This window comes from Arachis hypogaea, chromosome 5 (assembly GCF_003086295.3).
Source record: "Arachis hypogaea cultivar Tifrunner chromosome 5, arahy.Tifrunner.gnm2.J5K5, whole genome shotgun sequence".
Classification (NCBI taxonomy): Eukaryota; Viridiplantae; Streptophyta; class Magnoliopsida; order Fabales; family Fabaceae; genus Arachis; species Arachis hypogaea.
The window spans coordinates 107,172,695-107,195,379 of record NC_092040.1 but is presented as its reverse complement, the minus strand read 5'-3'; the positions used below and the strand labels follow the sequence as shown (position 1 = coordinate 107,195,379).

Below are 22,685 nucleotides of genomic sequence, written 5' to 3'. Positions count from 1 at the left end.
TGACTTTTTCTAGATAACTCTCTTTGCCTTTTCTCTTAATGCCTTTTACTGACACCTTACTTAATACCTTTTTCCATTGAAAAGAAACAAAGAAAGATGAACACTGAAGAAAGATACCTTACTTAATACCTTACTTAATGTTCTAGCCCAACCCAACGGAGACCAAAGACCCAGATCCAGACGTCTGACCGACCCGATGGGTTACCGAACCTGAGCCGGGAGGTGACCTGAACGTCATCCCCTCCTCCCCTGCGTGAACTTGGACAGCTGGGCAGGAAACTTTCAGGAAAGAGAGTCTGTCCACGTGGGACTCACTCCAGTACAGACTATATAAAGGGAGGTTGGCTATTGTGCGTTATGGGTTAGGACGCAAATAACCATGTATATCCAATTGTATGGGCTACTGTTCATGTTGAGAACAAAGACACCTGAAAGTGGTTCTTGGAGCTCTTGCATGAAGATATTGAAGATCAGACAGAGCATAGTTAGTGCTTCATCTCTGACATATAGAAGGTAACCTATAGGCTATAAGGTTCAATTAGAAGCATGATATATGATTTTAAGGATCATTTTGAATTAATGAACACAATTTGAAGGACTATTTTGCATTAATAACAAAAAATTGAAAGACTATTCCGAATTAAGTTATCTGTGTTATCGGTGACTGTAACATATATTGAATGACTATATTGTTACTTTGTAGGGTCTAATCCTAACATTGTGTGAGGTTATGCCAGGTGCGCATCACCTGTGCGTGTCCCCTTTGGCAAAACTTCTAGAAACAATGAAAGGACTCACTTAAAGAGCTTGCTTTGGAAGTGTGTTAGAGCAATGACTGTCCAGAAATTCAATGGGCATATGCAATCAATAAAGAAGGTGAATGGCTATCTAGAAATTCAATGAGAATCAAGAGTTGAACTCATGCAAAATTAGTATTTTATTTTTTTGCATCTTCATCAAGACATTACATACCACTTGAGAAATTTAAAATTTCATAATACATTCATCATTTATTTACAATAAAATCCAACAAGCTAAACCTAAACACACTTACTTACACCAAAGGTACAAAAGCCAGCAACACCATTATCATCATCTTTAAGGTTTCAACATCACTCTTTAAGCATATTATCCTCCTATTAAACTAATGCAAAATTTCTTGTGAAATGTGTATTGCATAAACTAGTTTTTCACATCCATCAGTCCAGCGAAAGAAATCACAATAAATTTCATACTGCAAAGTAAAAAACGCAAGTGAATCCAAATTCAAAGTAAAACTATCTTAATTTTATTCAGAGCCATAACCTTACCTTATAGTTTGGACAACCATAAAATGGTCTACCAGAATTCTCTGCTGTCATTGAGTACTTCATCATCATCTGAAGCCTGCAGTTGTAGAAAACAACGTTCTTACCTCCCTTATTGGGCATTTTTTTGCTGCTATAAGGTCTCACTGCAAAGTTGTTCCTACTTGAGCTACTTTGTCTTCTCTCCCTACCACCCATCATCACTCACGCAAACGAAAAAATAAGATGAACTGGAAGATAGCAGAGAGATCGAAGAAGAGAAAAAGATAGTAGAGAGGTCGAAGAAGAGAAGACAATAATTTGAAAATTAGTGCTTTATAATTGAAAATGAACTAATTTGAGTATTATTAAGTAATTTCAGATACAAATTTGAATCAAATTCAAGTTTGGTACACATCAGCATACAGTTGGAATGTCCACATGGTACTTCACGCTCCACATCATCAATGTTTAGACGGTAGACTAACGAGGATGCACTTCTGAGAATTTTAAAGATTTAGTTGGTCATTTTTAAAAATTGGGGACTAAATTGAGTAGCAATTTAAAATTTTAGGACCATTTTAGGCATTTACTCTTACTTTTAATTTTGACTATAAATATTTTTTGTGACTGACTCTAAATATTTAATGAAACGAGATTATTTAATCTTAATAAACATTAAAAATACATGACAGCTCAAATTTAACTTAACAATATATATATATATATATATATATATATATATATATATATATATATATATATATATATATATATATATATATATATATATATATATATAGTGTTCAATCATTATTAAGAACTAATACGTGGCTAAGTATCCTAGAATTAGAATTATAATAAAAAATTATGATAAAAAGTAATTAACTTTGAGGCCGTACTAATCCAGTGTAGTGATTTGCACGTATCCTTTGGCCATCAGAAAAACTTATCCCCAACAACAAATACATCAATTTGCAATTTTGCATCCATCATCGTCTTCTTCAAACTCCATTCTTTTATCCGTAACCGTAACCATGGTGGTTGTGGCCAACACCTTGGGTGTCTCCCAGGCCATATCCACCACCTCTTCTTTTGATTCTATCCCAAAGAAGTTCCTTCCGAGTTGTATCGCTCCCAGCAGCAACAACAACAGTAAAAACTACTCTCTTCCTCTTTCTCTTCAATTAGTGTTCCCCCGAAGGACCCGCACCCACTTATGCCGCTGTACCAACTACGAGACTTCATCATCGTCATCCTCGTCTTCATCTTCTTCTGTCAATAAGTGGGATTGGAACCGATGGTGCCGCCATTTCTCTGAAATTGAACAGGCTGAGAGCTTCGTTTCTCTTCTCAAGGTACCCTCCCTTCCCCCTCTAATTCATGTTATTGTTCAAAGCAATTTGACAGGCACGATTGTTCTTCAGATTAAACACCATAGTATTCGAAAAGAAAACAAAAATTGAGATTGAAATTTAGCTACAGGACAGAAATTGGACGTGGTGTTGTGAACTTCGGTAAATTGGGGAATTATTGTGGGAGTTTAAAAGTGGAGTATTATGGATTATAGAAGTTTGACCAAATAGGTTAATCCCCATTTTATTTATGTATATATAGTATAGAAATAGAAGTATAGATTATAGATATTAGTTCTGATGCACTGTAATTGTCTTAGTGTCACAATTCACATGCTTACATTCTGTGTTACACTCACAATTAAATTCTAGTCTTGAGTATTATTTTTTGTTATTGTTTATACCCAAGCAGGACAAAATTGTAATACTGTTTTGACTTTATGATGATAGTTGAATGAAATGAAGTATTATGGGATATTTATCCTGCTAATAACAATAATTATCATTTGGTTCAGTAAAGGACATAGAGCCGTTGTGGTTTGTGGAGTTATTGTATTTTAATTTCGTTGATTTTCCATTAAACGATGATGAGATGATGTTTATGAGAAATGAAAAGCAGAAGCCAACGGAAGATTTTTCCAGGGTGTAATTATTAATTTATTATTTTGAAAGCTGAGGTGGTTTTTGTAAGTAAATAAATGAAGTACTATGTTTCTCATGCAGATGTACTTGGCTAAGAGTCATAAACTTTGTTCTCAAATAAAGAAATTCATTAACTTAGTGCCTCAATTATGCATATTATTAAATATATTTGTTGTTGAACAAAGACAATTAAGTGTAACTGTGTACGCAGAAACGCTTTACCAGCTTTGTCCCTTAAATATCTAAAGATATTAAAATCCGATGAGACAAATGAGTGTAACAAAAGCCTAATTTGGGGCTAGTTTAATGATGTTTGCCATGAGTGAGGGTCTAAATTTATTATACTTTGATATTGAGGGAAGAAGTTGATGCTTGTATCTTTGGACTTTGGTGGACAAAGTAGAGTGTTTACTTTGTGTAAATAGTAAATAGTAGATTGTAAATACTTAGACGATTTCTACTTCATGCCCTTCAGTTTCAACTTGAAGATGCCATTGAAAAGGAAGACTTCCAGGAAGCAGCCAAGTTGAAGAGAAGTATAGAAGAAGCAACATCCAAGGACAGTGTTTCTGAAATTATGGCTCAATTGAAGGTTAGACAAATATTTTTGTTTGGATTAGTTAGACTTTCATTCTCTCAATTTTTCCTACTTAGAGATTTTACTGATTATAACATCATATTTCTTTATGTCCAGGATGCCATAGATGATGAACGCTATCATGACGCTTCAAGATTATGTAGGAACACGGGAAGTGGGCTGGTATTCCTTTGCTTTTTACTATCAGCTGTTATTAAAAAGTCAAAGCTTTCCTCCTGTAATTTTGAAAGTGGTTTCTTTCTTTCTTGTTTGTCTAATAATAACTTGTTGGATAATTCCACTATAACAATGATTTAAAGAAACACAAGTAACCATGGCATACCAGTCTCGTGCATGCCCCCACTGGGAAGACAGCTAAAATATCTACTCTATAAAATAACTATTACATATTTCTTTCTCACATTGTGTTCTTTGAAAACTTAAAGGCCATGTGCCAATCAAAACCAATAACCATCAGAGTCTAGAGCGAGGAGAGAGTAAGAGGTGACAAATGTTTGGAAAATTTGTTTGTCTGATTTGCAGGGGCTAACAAAAACTTTTTCCTTACTCATCAGTGACAATCTAACTACTTGATTTTATGTTAAAATTCTTAATTTTCTAAGTTGGTATTTTCACCAAGTATAGAAAGAGATATCTTTGGAAGAAATCTGGAAACTGTCATTGTCAAATATGTTAGTTATAAGTTTATGACTGTGGATAATATCAATAGAAGTTATTCATAGGACTATAGGAGCTTGAGTGGTATGCCTGTTATTGTAGATTAAGAACCTGCAATAGAGACACTGTACTGCATTGGAAACAATTATTTCGGTTGTCTAGGAAGATAGAGATATTCTATAGAAAGCCGATATATAATAAATGGTATGAACCTAGTTGTGATCATGACTTGTAATTGTAATTGTGTGTATTGATTATGGTAGTAATGCCAACAACTTTCTGTGAACTGTATCCACTGATGTCCAACACCAATTTTATCTTTACGTATGATCAGGTGGGTTGGTGGGTGGGGTACTCAAAAAATTCAGATGACCCTTTTGGTAGAATAATTCATATAAGTCCTGGTATGGGTAGATTCATTGGCAAGAGTTACAGTCCAAGGTATGTTCTCCCCAGCTTTCGAATTTCTATTCTTGTAATTAGGAAAAATTGCTTATTTGTGTTTGGCTTTTTACTACAGACAGTTGATTACAGCATCCAATGGGACGCCAGTATTTGAAATTTATGTGGTAAAAAATGGTGATGACACATATCACATGCAGGTAACATGCAAAATTTTTAACAAAATATTGTTTTTTGTAATTTGTCAATATTACCCATAGATTCAAGGAAACATGGATGATTTGAATTGTTTCGATCTGATCGAAGATACTTCTGATTCATGACCCGATAGATATCCAAAGAAACATAATTTGGGGTACTGATGCAAATATTCAGTAATGGAAACTAAGCTAAACATAAAATGAATTTTAGGATTGGAAATCAGAACATATTATTATTATTATTATTATTATTATTATTATTATTATTATTATTATTATTTAAAAAAAAAGTTTAATACAGCTAATCATAGCTGACCCGTTCTGTATAGTATAATTAGCTTTCGCGTTATGCATGTAAGGCACTAATGCTAATGATGTCTCATCTGGTAACATTTAATAGGTAGTGTACTTACGGCGAAACAGAGGAAATTCAATGAGTAAACCTCCATCTGTACCTGCTAAAAGCCCATCCAAACCTGAGGTTGAAAATATCTCTTCCGTTGAGGTAGAGGAACATGAAAAGAAGGCTGAGCCTAATGATGATAAAAACAGTAACATTGACGGGGCCACCGAGGAGGGCATTAAAAGTGTCATAAATTTTCTTAAAGAAAAAATTCCAGGATTGAAGGTTAAAGTTATGAACATCACTGTTGAAACAGAGGCAGCAGAAAATGAATCTATTAAGCAGTTGATGGAAGAAGATAGTAAGAAAACAAGCTCCAGCGAGAATTCTGAAGAGGAAGATAATAATCTGGACGAACCTGATGGGGTCACTCTAGGAGGAGATAGTGATACCTCTGGAGAAGAAAAGGATTTGGATATGAAGCTCTTTATTGGTGGAGTCGTGCACAACGATGAAGATACTCCTGTTAAGGACGACTTTACTAGACTTCCTGCTGAAATTAAAGATATGGAACGAGATTCTTTTGCCTTGCACATTCCTAGGAGAAATCTAGATCTTGATACAAGAGAAAGTAAAGTGTCAAATATCAAAGTTGCAGCTCTTGCAGCACAAGGATTCACAGAGCTTATGCCTCCTGAGGTTGCTAAGGCATTTTGGACTGACAAAGTTGCTTCTAAGGTGAGATTTAGATAAGAGGCTCTCGATCATTGTTTAAAAAAGATTAATCAAACATATTCTGCTAAGGCATACTTGGTAGAATTAAGGAATGCTTTCTTGGGTCAAGCAAAATTGTCATTTTGAGGGGGGAGGGGGAAAAAGGATCATGTCCGTATTATTTGTGTTTCTTTGGACTCTCTCTCTCTTCTCTCTCTCTCTCTCTCTCTCTCTCTCTCTCTCTCTCTCTCCAATTATTCTTTCATAATTATTTTTCCACTATTAACACAGAATGGAGAGAGTAGCTGTTATGATTACGATGATAAGTCTGCATCTTTTTGCATATAATGAATCATCCGGATGATAAACTTTTATTCTGTATCAGTTTTGCTTATCAACCACAACATCTAGTTAGACCAGTCTTCATTTTATTTTCCTGTTCGCATATCCCTGGAAAGTCAGTTGCAAAGGGTCTTTGTACATAAGATATTTATGTTAATTTTATAAACAACGAGATATTAGTGTAATTTACTCATTGGTTTATTGATTTTTAGTACACTGTCAGAAGATGGATTTGATACTGCATAAATAATATTTCGTTTTCTTTAGGTGGATATAACTTTCCAAAAAAAATGTGACATTGTGTCAATTTTACTTTTATTAACTTATCTTCAGAATTGGCTTATTTTACTATTCTAGCTATTATTGTCAAATGCTTGTGACTGTAGTAAGCTTATTCAAAAAATTCCTTGGAAAAGATGATTGTGGATTCTGCCCCTCCCTTCCGAAGTTCTTAAACTGTATCTGATTATTATGATTTTCATGTCAATTACTTAGGTTACCAAAAACATGCGTGAAATTGTCAAACTTGCTATTAGTCAAGCACAGAAAAGAAGTAGGTTATCTGAAGATACATATTTTAGTCGGATTTCCACTCCAAGAGGGGGTTTTGATCCTTTTGATGGTCAGTTTGCTTCTCCGTTTGACCAACTTGCACTGCTGTAATTTGTAACCTCGGAAAAATTCATTATAAATAAATTGTTCTGGCTGACATGTAGGACTCTATGTTGGTGCATTTGGCCCTTATGGCACGGAAGTAGTACAGTTGAGGAGAAAATTTGGACATTGGAATGATGCCGACAATGCAAACAACCCTTCAGATGTGGAGTTCTTTGAATATGTTGAGGCAGTGAAGTTGACAGGGGATCTTAATGTTCCTGCTGGCCAGGTTTTGTGCATTTCGAATCCGATAATAATCCTTGTTGTATCATATAGTTCTATCAACTATGTGCTCATTATAGGAAAGTTAAATTTTGTTTTGGGTATGCAGGTGACATTCCGTGCTAAAATCGGCAGAGTCAACCGTAACAGCAACCGTGGAATGTATCCTGATGAATTAGGAGTGGTAATTGCACTTTACAATTTAATACCACCATATCTGCGTATATGGTTGTAAATTCTTATCGTGGTATGCTTAGTTGCGAACTCCAAACCTTAATACTGAGCCGTATCCAAACATTCTTTTATTTATAACCTCGTACTTTGCTGTTGCATCAACTACATGCTCAATTTAATTCCGATTTTTGCGAATTGGCAGTACTTTTCACGTATTATATTGCTTTAGTCTGCTCTTAGTGATTGCATGTCTGTATGTATTTATTGCTTTCAAGAAGCTTTCTCCTACCCCTTACATACTTTTATGTTGGTTTGCATTCCTTTTCTTCTTCACCGTAGTTTCTGTCTTTGAGTTGGGTCATTTCGGATTGTCCTAGAGATATACAACTAAGCTTGAATACACTCGTTTATGAAAAGGTTGCAAGTTATAAGGGCCAAGGGCGAATAGCAGACTTTGGATTTCAAAATCCAAAATGGGTTGAGGGAGAATTACTCCAACTTAATGGCAAGGTAACTTGATAGTGCATGTGTCCCAGTTTTTATTTACTTATTTATTTTTAAATGTTCAAACTTGACCGATATTTCTACTAGCATACTTGTTTTGTTACTGTTTCTTTTGACATTCTTTGGTTTCTGCTGCTGTCATATTTAGGGCATAGGACCATACATGAAAGGTGCAGATCTTGGTTTCCTTTATGTTGTGCCAGAGCAAAGTTTTCTGGTGCTATTCAACCGGCTGAAATTACCAGATTGAGCCATGATTCCCTCATCCTGTCTGATTTCTTCTCTTTTCTATGTGAGCAGGACATTGAGAATTCGACTACTATGTATTTTCCTTAGGTTTATAGCTTTATCCCTCATACACAGGCGCTTGTAATTTTTATAAGGTCTTACTCCTTTCATGAGTTAGCCATTTCTTCTTGTTCCTTTAGTCATTACTATGAGATTGTGTATATAAATTTTGCTGAATGACACAATAGTGTACGATAGGAACTCTGGAAGTACCTTATTTGACCTTTTATGTGCATGTGGATTGTGCCTCTGTATACCACTCTCCAGTCTCCACAAAAGACATGAAATAATAAAAACTCGATTGTTGTGAAGGCCCAATAAGTAATAATATAAAATAAGAATAAATAAAGAGTAAATTAGTATGTACAAAAAAAAAGAGTAAATTACTGACCCGGCACAAAATGAGGCATGAGCCATGACTGGTGTCTAAAGGACACGTCTTATAGTATGCCTAATAACCAAATATACAGAAAAACAGCAAAAAAAATTTCTACTTTTAGGATTTTTCGAAATAGATATATTATCATCATGTGCCAATGATATACTGACTTCTTGGCAATGTCAAAATCTTCAATATATACCATAAACGCATTCTGTTTGTGACATATAGAGTTCAGGCACAATTTAGAATTTAGCACAAGGTGTTCTGTTATAAACCAAGTGTTTGGATAAAAAGATGGTTCACCAAAAGAGCTAATAACTATTGAGGCTTGTGGAATGAAAATTGAATTGATATCTGTTTTTGAAAAATATGAAAATACGATAGGGTGAGTTTGCAACTTATGGAAGGGTTTGGTTTCACAACGAGTAGAGTTATTTATTTGGTTTGTTTTGATAAAAAGAGTAAATATTAAAAAACAGTTATACAGGGTGGGAATTATTTCTGGACTTTCTAAATGCTCCACCTTACTATGTTGAGCTTCTTATTTCAAAAAAAATGATGGAGATTATTAGTCAAGGTGATAACTTATGTGTTTTCTGTAATAAAGATGTTAAATTTATTTACTATTTGTTTTTTGGTTGTGAGTTTACTTTGCAGGTATGGTGTGCGTGACTGATTTTGGGAGGCTGTGGTCTATTCCGAACTCGCTGAAAGAACACTTTAAGAGTTGGACAGGTGTTGTTAACAGAAAAGAGAAGTGCAACAAGTGGCTCATATGCTTCTTTGCAGTTATTTATAACGTCTGGTTAGAAAGGAACGGACGGATCTTTCATAACAAGGAAGCAGGTGTAGAAGAAGTTTTTCACAGATCATTGACCAGTTATAGACAGTGAAATTGTTTGGATCCCTTCTATTATTAATGGCAATGCCGGAGATAACATTAGAGATAGCTTTTAATTTTTATTTTCGTTGTTAGTTTTTGTGACTTTGTTTTACTGTCATTCTATTTTTTTTGTATTGAACTCGTTTGTTCAACAAAAAATAATACTATATCTATAACTAATAAGACAATATAAACACTATTGTGAAAATTATATTCCTCCTAAGATAATCATATAAGTGGACAAATAAATAAATGAATGAATTGAAATGAGAGTTTTCAATTCAAAAATCAAATTCAAATAATATACATTTGGGCAATTCCATTTCTCATAGTAGTCCTTTTCTTTGTGCATCTTTATGATATAACAGATTCAATATATGACCTAATCATTAAGTTAGCAATGTTTCTAATAGTTAAGGTTTGAGTCAAATGCATGTAGGTCAATTTCAGTGGATCACTGTCGATTGGATGTCCACCATCCTCTTCGCACAAGTTAATTTAGCATGGGATCTAGTTTAGCTCCTCCGCATCACTAATAAATTAATTTTGAGTTAAAATAGTACCTTATTCAATAAATTGTAGTTTCATGAAAAGGTACCTCAAGATAAGTTGGGGAGAAAGATGCTTTTGTTGCCCATTGCATGAAGATTTCTATATAAACTTAAGAGCGTTTTTGGTGGAGTAAAGAACAAAAGGTATCCTGTGAGAAGGCTAGAACTACATTATTTGGCACGTTGTGTCTTATAATTGATTTTATATGTGTAAATGGTACTAAAGTTTGTAGGAGGTAGCTTTTCCGGTAGATAGTGGGTTATATTTTAAAGGAAGTTGCTAAAGATAGTCCCACTAGTGAAAGAAATCTGATTACTTTACTACTACATTATAATTAGGAGTGGGAACGTATACTCTATTCGTGGGTATCCAATTCGATCTAATCCGGTCAAATAGAATTGTCAACCTGATTCGCAATAGATAAGGTTTTTGTGCGGGTCGGGTAGGGTGCGAATTGAACTTTAACCCTACCTAATTAACCCGCACCCTATATATGTAAATGTTATATACTTGTATAAAAATATGTTTTAAGTGGATATTAAATCAAAGACCTTTCATTAAATACAAAAGATTTGTTACTATTAAGAGAAGATCATTAATTAATAATTTAATATGTCTTTTTTTTTACATAAAAATCAGTTCTATTTTAAATTATCATTAAGTTATATAATAATATAATATTGCATCTTTTTGATAATTTATAGATAAAATTAAATTTATGTGGATTAAGAATTAGTAGAGTTAAAATTAAAATATTTTCAATCCATAAATAAAATAAAATTGAATTTATAAAAAAATGTTAACTCACGTATAAGATTAGAGTTAGATTCAAACTCTATCTCTTGTCACCTCTAAATTGTAAGGCTTGTTGGTCAGGATGGATTTCCTTTATTATCTTCGATTATTCTATCTTTAGATGTTAAAGACAACAAATATCATTATATTAATCTAGCAACTTATTATGGGAGCATTATAGAAAGATCTGGGCAGTTTATAAGTGGATTGCAAAGAATTGGTGGTTAATAATGTAATGAAATATTTTTGGGGGGAAGCAGGAAAGGAAAGTCTTCTTTCGGCGATGAAGGAAAGGGAAGTCTAACTTGTTTGGGAGCTATGATGGTAGTAATTGGAACTCGGAAGAGAAGTATGCATATGGTTTTCTTAGGATACTCGTTAAAATTATTGTTATTAGAAGTTTTCATTTTTACAAAAATAAATATATAATAAATGTATTAAAAATTTAAATTGCATACTCTTTCAATATTTTTTTAAATTGATAATTTTAGGAAGACTTGTTAGCAAATTCTCTTAACAAATATCTTTAGAATCTGAAAAAAAAAGTAAAATAAAAAATATTCTAAGTAGTTATAAGAGTGTATACACAAGTATAATTGGTACTTGAAATAAAATGGGTCAAAATATTATTTTTATTCCTAATAATATTTGGACTAAATTTTTAAGATTTAAAGTTATTTTTAACATTTTAAATATCTTATTTAAGTTTTTGTTTTAAAATTGTTATAATATTATTTTATCATTAATTCTGTTAATAATTTTATGATGAAAATACACATGTAGACATTGTAATCTACTCTAGTAAACTGATCCTATATTACTATTAGTAAAAAAATGTAAAAAATTAAATAAATAAATAAATATCACTAATAACACAAAATTTTAAAGACAATTCACTAAATTAAATAAATTGGCCGTCAATATTACTATAATACACATTTTGCAAAGTGGATATCGAAATGTATTTTTTTCATAAATTATGTAAACCGCGACAGGGATATCGCAGTTTACAAATGAACGTAATCCGCTACAGGGATATCGCGGATTACGTTGGAAGAAAAACATCACATAATCTGCGGTAGGAGTGTCGCGGTTTATATTTTAGTGTAGACTTAGTTCATTTTTCATGGAGAATGAATTTTTGGATGAAAGTTTGGTTTGCAATTTTTATGTATAACGCAACATAGGTTCCTACTTTGATTTAATTGGAATTAGTCTCTTGAACTCATAGAATTACCAACAAAATTAGAACACCTTAACTCAAGAGAATCATAACTATATAGAGAATCGCTAACAATAACAATGTCACCGTAAAACGAACAGCAAGTACAACTTTACTTAACAGTAAGTACAACTAAAACAAGATAAGAACACAAATAAGGAAAGAAAAATTTAAGCTAATCATGACGACCTAATGACACCTATGCGTCGGCACTGGGGGCGGATCCTCGCTGAGGGCAAGTCCAGTAAGTATGTCCTGTCGGTCTGCATAGCCCACATCGCTTCGGCCGACTAGTATCGGCCTCATCCATGGTGTTACGGAATCTTGTTGACCTCGGTTGCCCTTCTCTGACACATCTCATGTTAGGATCAAGAACGATAGTAGGACCGGCGTACGGTGGCCACAAACCCTCTGGACTAGGAGGCAAAAACCCCATCCGGTATACGCTAAACACCTTACTCATGGTATAAAACTCATGGACGTTCGTAGCCCAGTTTAACCGGGACTGAGCACAGCATGCAATCGCATGGCAGCACAGGTAATGGAGAGCTTGAAAGTACCCACAGTCACAAGTGCGATCTCTGAAGGAAACCCAATACGTCCCAACCGAGAAGTTACCGGTAGGAGTCGTCTCAGCCACGGTATACTCAGACTGATTTCTGTCAAACAGAGTAACCGTGAAGCACCTCGCATATTTTAAGTTGCGCTCTATCGCCTTGACTAGTGCCTGGCAAAACCGTTGGCCTGATCCCAACTGCGCCTCTATTGTCTACCCTCGGACGACAAAAAGCTCTGTTAACCTCCCATATGTGGATTTGACAAGTGCAGTAACTGGCAGATTCCGTGTCCCCTTTAGTACAGAGTTAACACACTCGGATATGTTCGTCGTCATGTGGCCGAACCGTCTGCCCCCATCCTGGTGTTGGGTCCACTTATCGTACTCCAGTCGGTTGGCCCAATCGCACATGGTCGGATTCTCAGTCCTCATAATATCAAATCAGTAGTCAAACTCGGCCTCAGTCTTGGCATACGCCACATTCACGAGCATCTGCCCTACATCCTGACCCTTGAAACTGAGAGCAAAATTAGCTGCAATTGGTCGAATGCAACACGCTTGATATGCATGAGGCGGTTTTTAACCACTGTTTGGTGCCTTCAATGCAGCCTTAATGCTGTTGTGTCTGTCAGAGATCACCAGAATTCCTTCCTGTGGGGTCACATGTTGACGCAAGTAGGATAAGAAAAAAGCCCACGACTCAGTATTCTCCCCCTCAACAAGTACAAACGCAACTGGCAATATATTTGAGTTTCCATCTTGCGCAATAGCCAGAAGAAAAGTTCCGCCATACTTCCCATATAGATGCGTACCGTCAATGCTGATTAGTGGCTTGCAATGTTTAAAAGCCTCAACGCATGGAGGGAATGTCCAGGAAAGTCGATGAAAATACTCTGTAGACTCATCAACCTCTCCACCTACACGCACTGGAGAAGTCTTCAACAAAGCTACGGTTCCATCCATCGTTGCTTACATCCCAAGGAACCACCGGGGCAACTCCACATACGACTCTTTCCAATCTCCGTAAATCTGGGCGATTGCCTTTTGCTTTGCCTTCCACACCTTCCTGTAACTAGGCCAGAATTCAGTAGCTTATTGCAACACCTTTATGGTAACTGCTGCATCCGCCCTAACCAACGGATAGATCCTCACACAAATTACGTGGTAATCGAGCTGTCGGTGGTTGCTCGAAATCGAAGTGGCCAGGCAAGTGTGGGCTCCGTTGTACCTTCTAACCTCCCAGTTATCCTTCCGCTGCCGAAGTGCCACGCGGATCATCCAGGTGCAGCCGTTTCTAAACTCTTTGCATCTCCCAACATACTTCAGATGATCAGATTCCATAATCCGATACTGAACTCCACGACGAATGCTATAATCCTTAACACTCATCACAGCTTCCTCCTTAGTCGGAAAAGATTGACCAATCTGAAATTTCCCAGAAGTATTGCTGTCGTGTAATCCTTGGTAATCGAAGGTGAGTGCATCATCCGGTTGTTGACTCACGGCTTCCAGGTTCAACATCGAGAAATGCGGGGGTTGTTGGTGGGACCCAGAACTGGATGGTCCCTGAGGGGAAGGTGGGGCCACTGGAGTCTCCTCCTCACTATCCCCTGATATGTGATCCGGCTCATCGTCCGAATCATCTTTCCGCATCGCGTCCTCAACATGATTCGGCTCACCACCACCAACAAGACCAGTAATCAAACCAGGTGACCTAGCTGCCGGTGCTAGAATAAGTGAAGGTGCAGCTAGGAGACAATCAGGTGCAACGACAGGCATTGAAGTAGAAGCACCCCGCCGTCGTCGATTGAGGATTTGGCGTTGAAGTCCCGGAACTGTCCACACGTTCTTCCAACTTGACAAATAACTCGTGTATTCTCACCTCCGAAAAACTCCGCCGACAATGAAACAAGATCCCCATGTCTTCATCCGACCATATGACAAATGTTTCATACTTTACACCACTTGACACAACCGCCATCGGAATCTTGTAGAATACATTCTTCACCAACTTGGCCCCACACAACCCTGCCTTCTGCAATATATTCCTCTTCAAATCCGACAAAGTATCAGTCGAACGAATAAAAATGCTCAGTGGTTCTTTATCAATGAACTTAACACCATGCCTATTACTTTTTTTATATTTTACCAGAGCAGTGGACTAGAACCATCAAGCTTTCCTCACTATCCATTTGTGAAAGTGTGAAAATGACTTTCCTCAAATGATCCACTCCCTATCTTACTTGGTATTTATAGGCAAAACAGACTAAAGCATAAACCGCTAGACTCCTGTAATGGTTTATGCACGTCTGCAAAATACACATAAGTCGCGACACCTCTATCACAGATTATGGATGTTTTTCTTCCAATGTAATCTGCGACACCCCTGTAGCGGATTACGTTCATTTGTAAACCATGATACCCCTGTTGCGGTTTACATAGTTTATGAAAAAAATACACTTTAGTATCCACTTTGTAAAATGTGTATTATGGTAATATGGATGGCCAATTTATTTAATTAAGTGAATTGCCCAAATTTTAATTATATTTTGTTCACTCATATATTAATGTTACTTTTTCTTTTATTTATTTAATTTTTTATTTTTTTTACTATTGGTAATATGAGATTAATTTGTCACAATGAATTATAACGTCTACATGGCATTTTTTTACAAAATTATTAATAGAATTAATAATCAGATAACATTATAACAATTTTAAAATATTAAAAATTTGAATAAAATATTTAAAATATTAAAAATTATATTTTACTCCTGTTACTTGCATGAGACATATTTAAGTTATTAGGCCACATTCGTATGGCTCAAAGGTTAGGTTAAGTTAAGAATTGGTTCCACACTTCCACTAGCTAATGGGACATACATTTATGATACATGGCATCTGTGTATTTCTGATTTTTCTTTTAAAAAAAATAGTTTTACAAATTAATGTTTTTTATAAAATCAAAATAATCTAAAATCTGATTTTAATAAAAAAACTATTTATTATCACAATTTTGTAAAAAAAGAAATAATTACATTTTGATTTTTTTTTTTCAAAAATTTATCCAAATAGAGTACATTTATCATCGATTCATCTCATTATTATCTCGGTATAGATTTTGGAAGATAAAAGAATGATTATGTACTTTTATCTGCCACCTTGATTGAAGTTAGTGCCAGTATGACTAAAGTCAAATCCCAAATAGTACTACATGCAAGGTAAGAAAACGACTCAAGCTTCCGATCCAATGCGGAAGTAAAACCTTCCCTACCATGCACCCTCACTAATCAAATCAAGAACTGAATTAATAGTAAATAGTCCACTCTACTATAAGAGTCTACAATTACCAAGTGATTGACCCACATGGCAACAAACAATTGGTTTTAATAAAAGTAATATGCTAAGCTTTCCTCAGCATAACAAATGCAATGACGTGGCACGGCCCACACTAAAGGAAGCCACACACAAACACGGTGAGTTATAGCTTGCACCAGTCCAATTGAGGAGAAGAATGCACCTTGTCCTTTTTGCATTGTTGTCCAGCTTGAGAGAGTGACACGTGTAGATGAAGACTGGTGAGGTGGCATGTGTCAGATGCAATGTTCACCGGTGAAGGGATAAAGTGGTAAATGGAAGGAATTTTAATTTAGCCCCCATTTGGGACTAGTTTGTAAATGTCATTGTCAAGAAATCACGGGATACTCTCTTCTTCCTTTTCACACCCTATAACCCTCCTTAGCTAGTTAGCTTGAACTGAACTTCATGCAGGCCTTGTCTTTTTAATCCAGTTATTCATTTTTTGTGAAACACAATAATTGTGCCTGATTTATGCAGCCATTAGCAACTAATATAATCTAAATTAAACCAATATATACGCATAAAAATAAATATAGATTGCTTCTTTTAATGACTTAGGACCTAGTATTCAATGGCATTACACAACTATTTATTACCCTCTTTGGTTAACAATAATTGTTTTTCTTTTCGTTTCTTTTTGGAAAATTGACAAGCAAGAAAAAGCTCCGATCCACACAACAATACTCTAGTTTCCGAATAAGCCAACCCATTTTTTATAAGTCAAAACTACGGTTTTATATGATGCTCTTCCTATTTCATGCTTAAGGCAATTTGATATTAATATTGGACACAAATCATAATGATATTGCATATATGGACCATAAATTCATTACCAATTAAGCAAACATGGAGAAGGATTCAATTTTGTAGGGTGACAAAAACAGTTACTAACTACTAACAAATACTTTTTTTTAATTTATATACTAGATTTCTTTGGTTTTAATTAGTAAGAAAATAATAACACTTTGAGTTTATTTTTTTTCTGAGCCCAAATTTTAACATTTCACGACTAAATTATAGAGCTAACATATTATAAGTCAACGAGTGATGTTTTTGCTCACCTAGTTTCCAAAATCATAATTCTATCAAAAAAGAAAAAAAAATATAATGCACAAAGTTTGCAAAGAAGGAATATATGAGCAAAGGTCCTGAATATATCTGTCTAGAATAATAATATTTTTTTTGTAAATACTATGAAATAACAAGACAAAAAAGATACGAAAGATGCAACTTCCATAACCTATAATCTTATAGCTTCCATGTCAATAACATTACAATAATCATGCGATTGAACTCCGTGTGGCATTATTCAGTGATCAGTAACATGTAGGGTTCACCGACCAAAATAAGAATGAGAGACTCTCAAGTCTTAAGATCAAGGACAAAAAGCCCTAATGCAATTGTATACTAGCCATGAGCATTATCAACATAAGCAACCCAATACAGCTTCCTTGGAGAGTTGAGCTAGCTGCAAACCCAAAAAATCAAGGAGAAGGTAATAATTGATTTCAACAAGGTTCAACAAAATTGTAAGCAGCCTAAACAACTATGTAGCAATAAATAGTTGGTTTAGAATGCTGATTTCAGATGAGAAAGCACTTAGAATAAGCGCTTGATTTTCCATGAAATTTCTTTAGATGAATCACAATTGATAAAGCCAAGTTATGCAACTCCTATTTGTGATTTTACCAAAGAGCATTGACCTTAGCTTCATTCTTACCGCTCGCGGACAATGTTGGTGGCGGTGTTGTGGTAGATGAGTTCGTCATTGGAATTCCCAGGTTAGAGCAACCAATGCCAATAGCACCTTAGGAAAAATGTGAACATTAGATTATACCTTTCCACATTTCTAAACCAATGATATGAAACATGGGTGAGGTTTGTAACACTTACAAGTTTGACACAAGGGAAGGCAGTGGCATTGAGAATATTGTAATATCCAACATCACAATGGCAACTGTAGGAGAAGGGTGATGTCTTGTTACATGACCCACCTCCACAATCAACCCAAAAGCAAGCTACATGATCAAAAAGGATATAAACACGAAAAGAAATTGAACAGCAACATTTGATGGCAGCAGTATTTTCTGTATGTTACCATCAAACACTGATTCATTGGATCTTCTTTCTTTGTGTGGAGCAGAGGCAGGGGCTTCCATGCAAGAGTAGTTCAGGGTACCTGCAATTACAAAAAGGTTATCAAGGAAGGTTCATAGTCATTATTAGAATTGAACACCTAAGTCAAAATCGCAAAAAGCTAACAGTAGAAGTGAGGGTCTAGGGTAAAGACTGGCCATATCTTAATTCTTAGCAATGCTCTACTGTTGAAAAGTTAAAATCATCTGATTTGATTAAGACGTTTCTGATTTAATATATATCCATTAAGACTTAAAATTGATTTAATCCCTTGATTTCAAATATTAGTTTAACATCTTAGTCTAAGGAACAAATTCAACCAGAAATGCATTTCAGTGAGTAAAATCTTCCACTAAGCTACATCCTTTGTAGCAAGTCAATTGCTTCATATAATAACTGGGTTAAATTTAGAAAGTTGCTCATTGACATAGTACCAAATAATGACCAGAAACAAAACTAACTACATAGCATTTTATGCACCCTAAAACCACCATGTGTTAATGCAACTAGTTCACCACTTAGACAATTGAGAGTGAGAGAGAGAGTTCTTACAATTGGGTACTATGCAAGGAAGAAAGGAGAAAACCTGAGTATGGGAAGAGAGAGATTGCTTCCAACCAGGATTGCACTCACATTCATATAAGTGCTGTTCTTAGAAGGCTTGCAGGCCCCCTTTCCACTTCAACTCCTTTGCACACATCCTCTGAACTCAATCCACATCCAAAACAAGTAAAAAAACAAACTCAAGCTAAATATGATCAATCCAAGGGTGAAAAAAACTGAACTTGAGAAGATCCAAATGAAGAAAAGTATTGCAGGAATCTCAACCCGTTAATCCCAAACATCCCAATAAAGAGAGATGAAAGCAAAGTAAGGGTCAGAATCATCTTCATATACAAACTGTAAAACAAGAATGCCACCGATCGATCCGTAAATTGGATTTTGAAACAATTTCACCGCCAACACCTACAGAAACCATTCAGCCTAGATCCAGTACATTTAGGGTTTCCGCATCACTTGAGACGCCGGATTACGGTCGTCCCCCATTTGTCAGCGACTATCCCAACTCAGTCCACAGCTCATTTATACAGAGGGGTTGGAATGGAAATATGTATAAATATAAGTGTCATAATACTATATAAAGAAGTGTATAGGTAATTTTGAAAAAATCCAAAAGACCTGACACCAAAGTAGAAACTTGTGTCAGCAGTTACCGGTGTATTCTTCTCCTTAATTGGACCGGTGCAGGCTATAACTCACCCACAAACACAATCCCTTAGCTCCTAGTTTTTCTTTTTCCCTCTCTTTTCTTTTCTCTCCACCGAAACACCCTTTTCCTTTTCCTTTCTATCTTTCTTTAATCTCTCTTCTTTTGATCTCTTTTTTTGAACTTTTCTTCTTTCCACCTCTCTATAACTCCATTTCCTTTCCTTCTTTTCCTTGCTTCTTTTATCTCATTTGAAAATCCGCGAAGCGCAGGGAACTGAAAATCGCAGAAAAATAGAAAGAACGCAGCATCACCGCGATGAATAAATCGCTCTCTAAAAACTCCGAGTCGTCGAATAAGTTCGAGTCGCCGGTCCCGTTCCACACTTCACCGCGGTGGGATGCTGCCAACACGCAGGGATCGCCGATATACTGGTCGTCGGAGGAATCGCCGGCGAAGCCCTTCGACAATTCCAAGGCTATCGTCGCCGTCGACAAGTTCACACAGTACACTCCCGAAAAATCGACGAGGCGCCAGAATCCGCCGCATCATTCGCCGGTCGTTCCCGCGCCACCACCGCCTCCTGTTATGCCGCCGCAGAGGGAGTCGAAGGGGGAGTGGAGGAGGGAGGAGGCGTTGAGGAAGGCGGCGCTAGGGTTCCGGGTGAGCGAGGTTGTCGTGTGCCTGATCTCCTTTTCGGTTATGGCTTCCGATAGGACTCAGGGTTGGAGTGGCGATTCCTTTGATCGCTACAGGGAATATAGGTACTCCCAACTTTCTTATTATAATTATTTATTATTATAACAATTGTTAATTCTCTTTTCAATAATGATTAGAGCATAAGAGTTATATAGGCAAGAACTTCATGATCCACATTAGTTCAGTTAAGTTCAGTGGATTTTCAGTACTGATAATTGTTAGTCCAATTCATATTCCTTTGACCAGATTCAAATTTTATTTAATGATATTGGTATGGATTATTGGAAGAAATATGTTCGGCTATCATGATATCAGGATGCACATAAATGGTTATATCTCTAATAGACAAATACTAGATAATATTAATTCCCCGTTTAAATTATTCATACAAGCTTTGTTATCCTTGAACATACGTCTGAGTTTCTATATGGTACCTAAAACCCATTGATGGTATTAGAAGTCTCACATGTGAGGATATAGTCTTGAATCGGTGAGTGCTATTCTAATATAATATCAAAGCCACCCTGTGTTTGTATGTTGGGGCTGTTGGGCCACCTGCACACATGGAGTCTCTAGTATAGTGTATGCTACAAGTGTTCGATCTTGAGTGTGAGGGGTTTAGGGAGCCATTATTGTAGGTGTTATTCTAATTGTAAAGCAATACTTAGTAGAATTTACAGCCTAATTATGTATCATAATTTGGTCTTTTAAACCGTAGCTTATACTTCCTTTCTGCTACTTGTTTTTGGACATGGTTTTTCTGAGTCAGTTTATCCTACCAATTTTTTTTTTTTTTTTTTTTTTTGTTATAGTAGTGGATACATGTGATGATTAAGCCTTAATGATATGGCAGGTATTGCTTATCTGTGAATATCATTGCATTTGCATATGCAGGATTACAAGCATTTGATCTGGTTTATCAACTAGTCACAGGGAAACACATGATCAACCACCACCTTCGCTCCCACTTTGATTTCTTTGTTGATCAGGCAAGTCATGAGATCCTTCACCTTTAGTTTGGACTTTCAGATTCTCATTGTTACTTAAGAATATTTATGATTTGAATAATATATGTGACCATGTATGTAGTAGGCCTCTAACAATTACCCAATTAGCTGATAGATAATGAGTACCTTTCTTTTGTCCAAGTTCTTATTCAAATGCAATATTTATACTATAACTTGCATTTAGTGAAATTTGATGCATAACTCTCTGATTCCTATGTACATAATTTTCCTTCACAGCAAGAACCAAAGTCTTTACTTGTTGAAAATTAATATATCTGCAAAAATTGATGAGCAGGTTTTAGCATATCTTCTGATGTCGGCATCATCATGTGCAGCCACCCGGGTCGATGATTGGCAATCGAATTGGGGGAAAGACGAGTTCACAGAGATGGCAAGTGCCTCAATTAGTATGGCATTCCTTGGTTTTGTTGCCTTTGCTATTAGCTCACTTATCTCTGGGTACATTCTTTGTACCCGCAGCTCCATGTGAACTTAATAATAGTTAGTTTTCTCGTGTACTCGAGTTCTCTGTTGCTTTTTACCCTTTTCCTGTGTCGGAATGTGCCTTCAAAAAAAAAAATGTTGATGCTCGCTGTACAGGATGATGTGTGTAGATACAATTCCACTATTGTTTGTCTTTCAAAAGCAAGGGTGGAGAAGGTAACTTTCTTGTAAAAAAGTAGACTTAAATAATATATGAACTAATTTGATGATTATTTTTAGTTTGCTTAATTTTGGAGATAAACCACAAAAAATGTATTCGAATTATCTTAGTGTTGACAAAAATACTCTTGAATTTTATTATTGACAAAAATACTCTCAAATAATTTTAAAACGTGCCAAAAATGCCTACTCGTGATCAAAGACTTGCTCCGGTAACATAAAAACATGACTTGATTTACTTGCCGGTTAGAATCTTTTTACATAAGAAGTTTTATTTGTTATATCACTTTTCTCTTTTGTTAACGTAAGATATTTCAGCTTATGAATGTGTATTTTTGTTACATTTTTAAATAATTTGAGAATCTTTTTTATTCATAATAAAATTTAAAAATATTTTTAACAACAACAAAATAATTTAGGTGGATTTTTGTTAATTTACCTTGATTTTGGATAAGAAAAATAAGTTTACATGGGAAGAACCTCCAAGGGGAGGGAAATCCTAGGTGGTGGAGCTCAGTATATATATTTAATCTTTGGTCTTTTTTATTACTTGTTGAATTTTTTGGCCTTTTTTTTTCTTGGGTTAGCACAGGTAATCACTGTAACTACTAACTAGGCCCCCAATACAAGTTAACTGAGAACCACCGACCCACAAGAGGACGCTTAAGAACTGCATGACTACATGGGCACAGATCTGGGCCTAGAGAGCCCCCAAGAGTAAGCCAGGAAAAATTCAAGGAGAATTTTTTAAACAAAAATATTATTTATACACTAAAATCAGTCATTGTATATTTATACATAGGAGTGACAGTAAGGCAGGTAGGAACAAGTTTTTATTT

The 22,685-nt window shown here is 35.5% G+C and overlaps 2 protein-coding genes and 1 long non-coding RNA gene across 4 annotated transcripts; 2 read left to right on the top strand and 1 right to left on the bottom strand.

The window, feature by feature from the left end:
- The first annotated feature begins 2,111 nt into the window (after window positions 1-2,111).
- On the top strand, window positions 2,112-8,638 carry LOC112802553 (protein EXECUTER 2, chloroplastic). Its single transcript, XM_025845817.2, has 11 exons — window positions 2,112-2,644; window positions 3,759-3,875; window positions 3,978-4,043; window positions 4,873-4,979; window positions 5,059-5,140; window positions 5,541-6,221; window positions 7,035-7,161; window positions 7,256-7,425; window positions 7,528-7,602; window positions 8,010-8,102; window positions 8,245-8,638. Exons 1-11 carry the CDS (start codon window positions 2,324-2,326, stop codon window positions 8,344-8,346), a joined length of 1,941 nt encoding a protein of 646 aa, XP_025701602.1. The 5' UTR covers window positions 2,112-2,323; the 3' UTR covers window positions 8,347-8,638.
- An 8,613-nt stretch (window positions 8,639-17,251) lies between these two features.
- On the bottom strand, window positions 17,252-19,357 carry LOC112802552 (uncharacterized). Of its 2 annotated transcripts, none has more exons than XR_003202437.3 (5): window positions 18,823-19,357; window positions 18,233-18,313; window positions 18,028-18,152; window positions 17,855-17,941; window positions 17,252-17,602 (listed from the first exon to the last, which is right to left on the bottom strand). It is a non-coding gene; the product is annotated as an uncharacterized lncRNA (long non-coding RNA). The 2 variants fall into 2 exon arrangements; XR_003202438.3 differs by having other exon boundaries at window positions 18,857-19,339.
- An 84-nt stretch (window positions 19,358-19,441) lies between these two features.
- Window positions 19,442-21,899, top strand: LOC112802551 (CASP-like protein 4A3). Its single transcript, XM_025845815.2, has 3 exons — window positions 19,442-20,241; window positions 21,030-21,165; window positions 21,479-21,899. The coding sequence occupies exons 1-3, from the start codon at window positions 19,796-19,798 to the stop codon at window positions 21,671-21,673; spliced, it is 777 nt and encodes a 258-aa protein (XP_025701600.1). The 5' UTR covers window positions 19,442-19,795; the 3' UTR covers window positions 21,674-21,899.
- The last annotated feature ends 786 nt before the right edge of the window (window positions 21,900-22,685 follow it).

Bases quoted from the DNA above. Each gene is read 5' to 3' on its own strand.
- LOC112802553 (XM_025845817.2), top strand. From the start codon at position 2,324: ATGGTGGTTGTGGCCAACACCTTGGGTGTCTCCCAGGCCATATCCACC. The intron at 4,044-4,872 runs GTATTCCTTTGC...ACGTATGATCAG, and splicing joins GGAACACGGGAAGTGGGCTG to GTGGGTTGGTGGGTGGGGTA. The intron at 8,103-8,244 runs GTAACTTGATAG...TGTCATATTTAG, and splicing joins TACTCCAACTTAATGGCAAG to GGCATAGGACCATACATGAA.
- LOC112802551 (XM_025845815.2), top strand. From the start codon at position 19,796: ATGAATAAATCGCTCTCTAAAAACTCCGAGTCGTCGAATAAGTTCGAG. The intron at 20,242-21,029 runs GTACTCCCAACT...ATGATATGGCAG, and splicing joins GATCGCTACAGGGAATATAG to GTATTGCTTATCTGTGAATA. The intron at 21,166-21,478 runs GCAAGTCATGAG...ATTGATGAGCAG, and splicing joins TTGATTTCTTTGTTGATCAG to GTTTTAGCATATCTTCTGAT.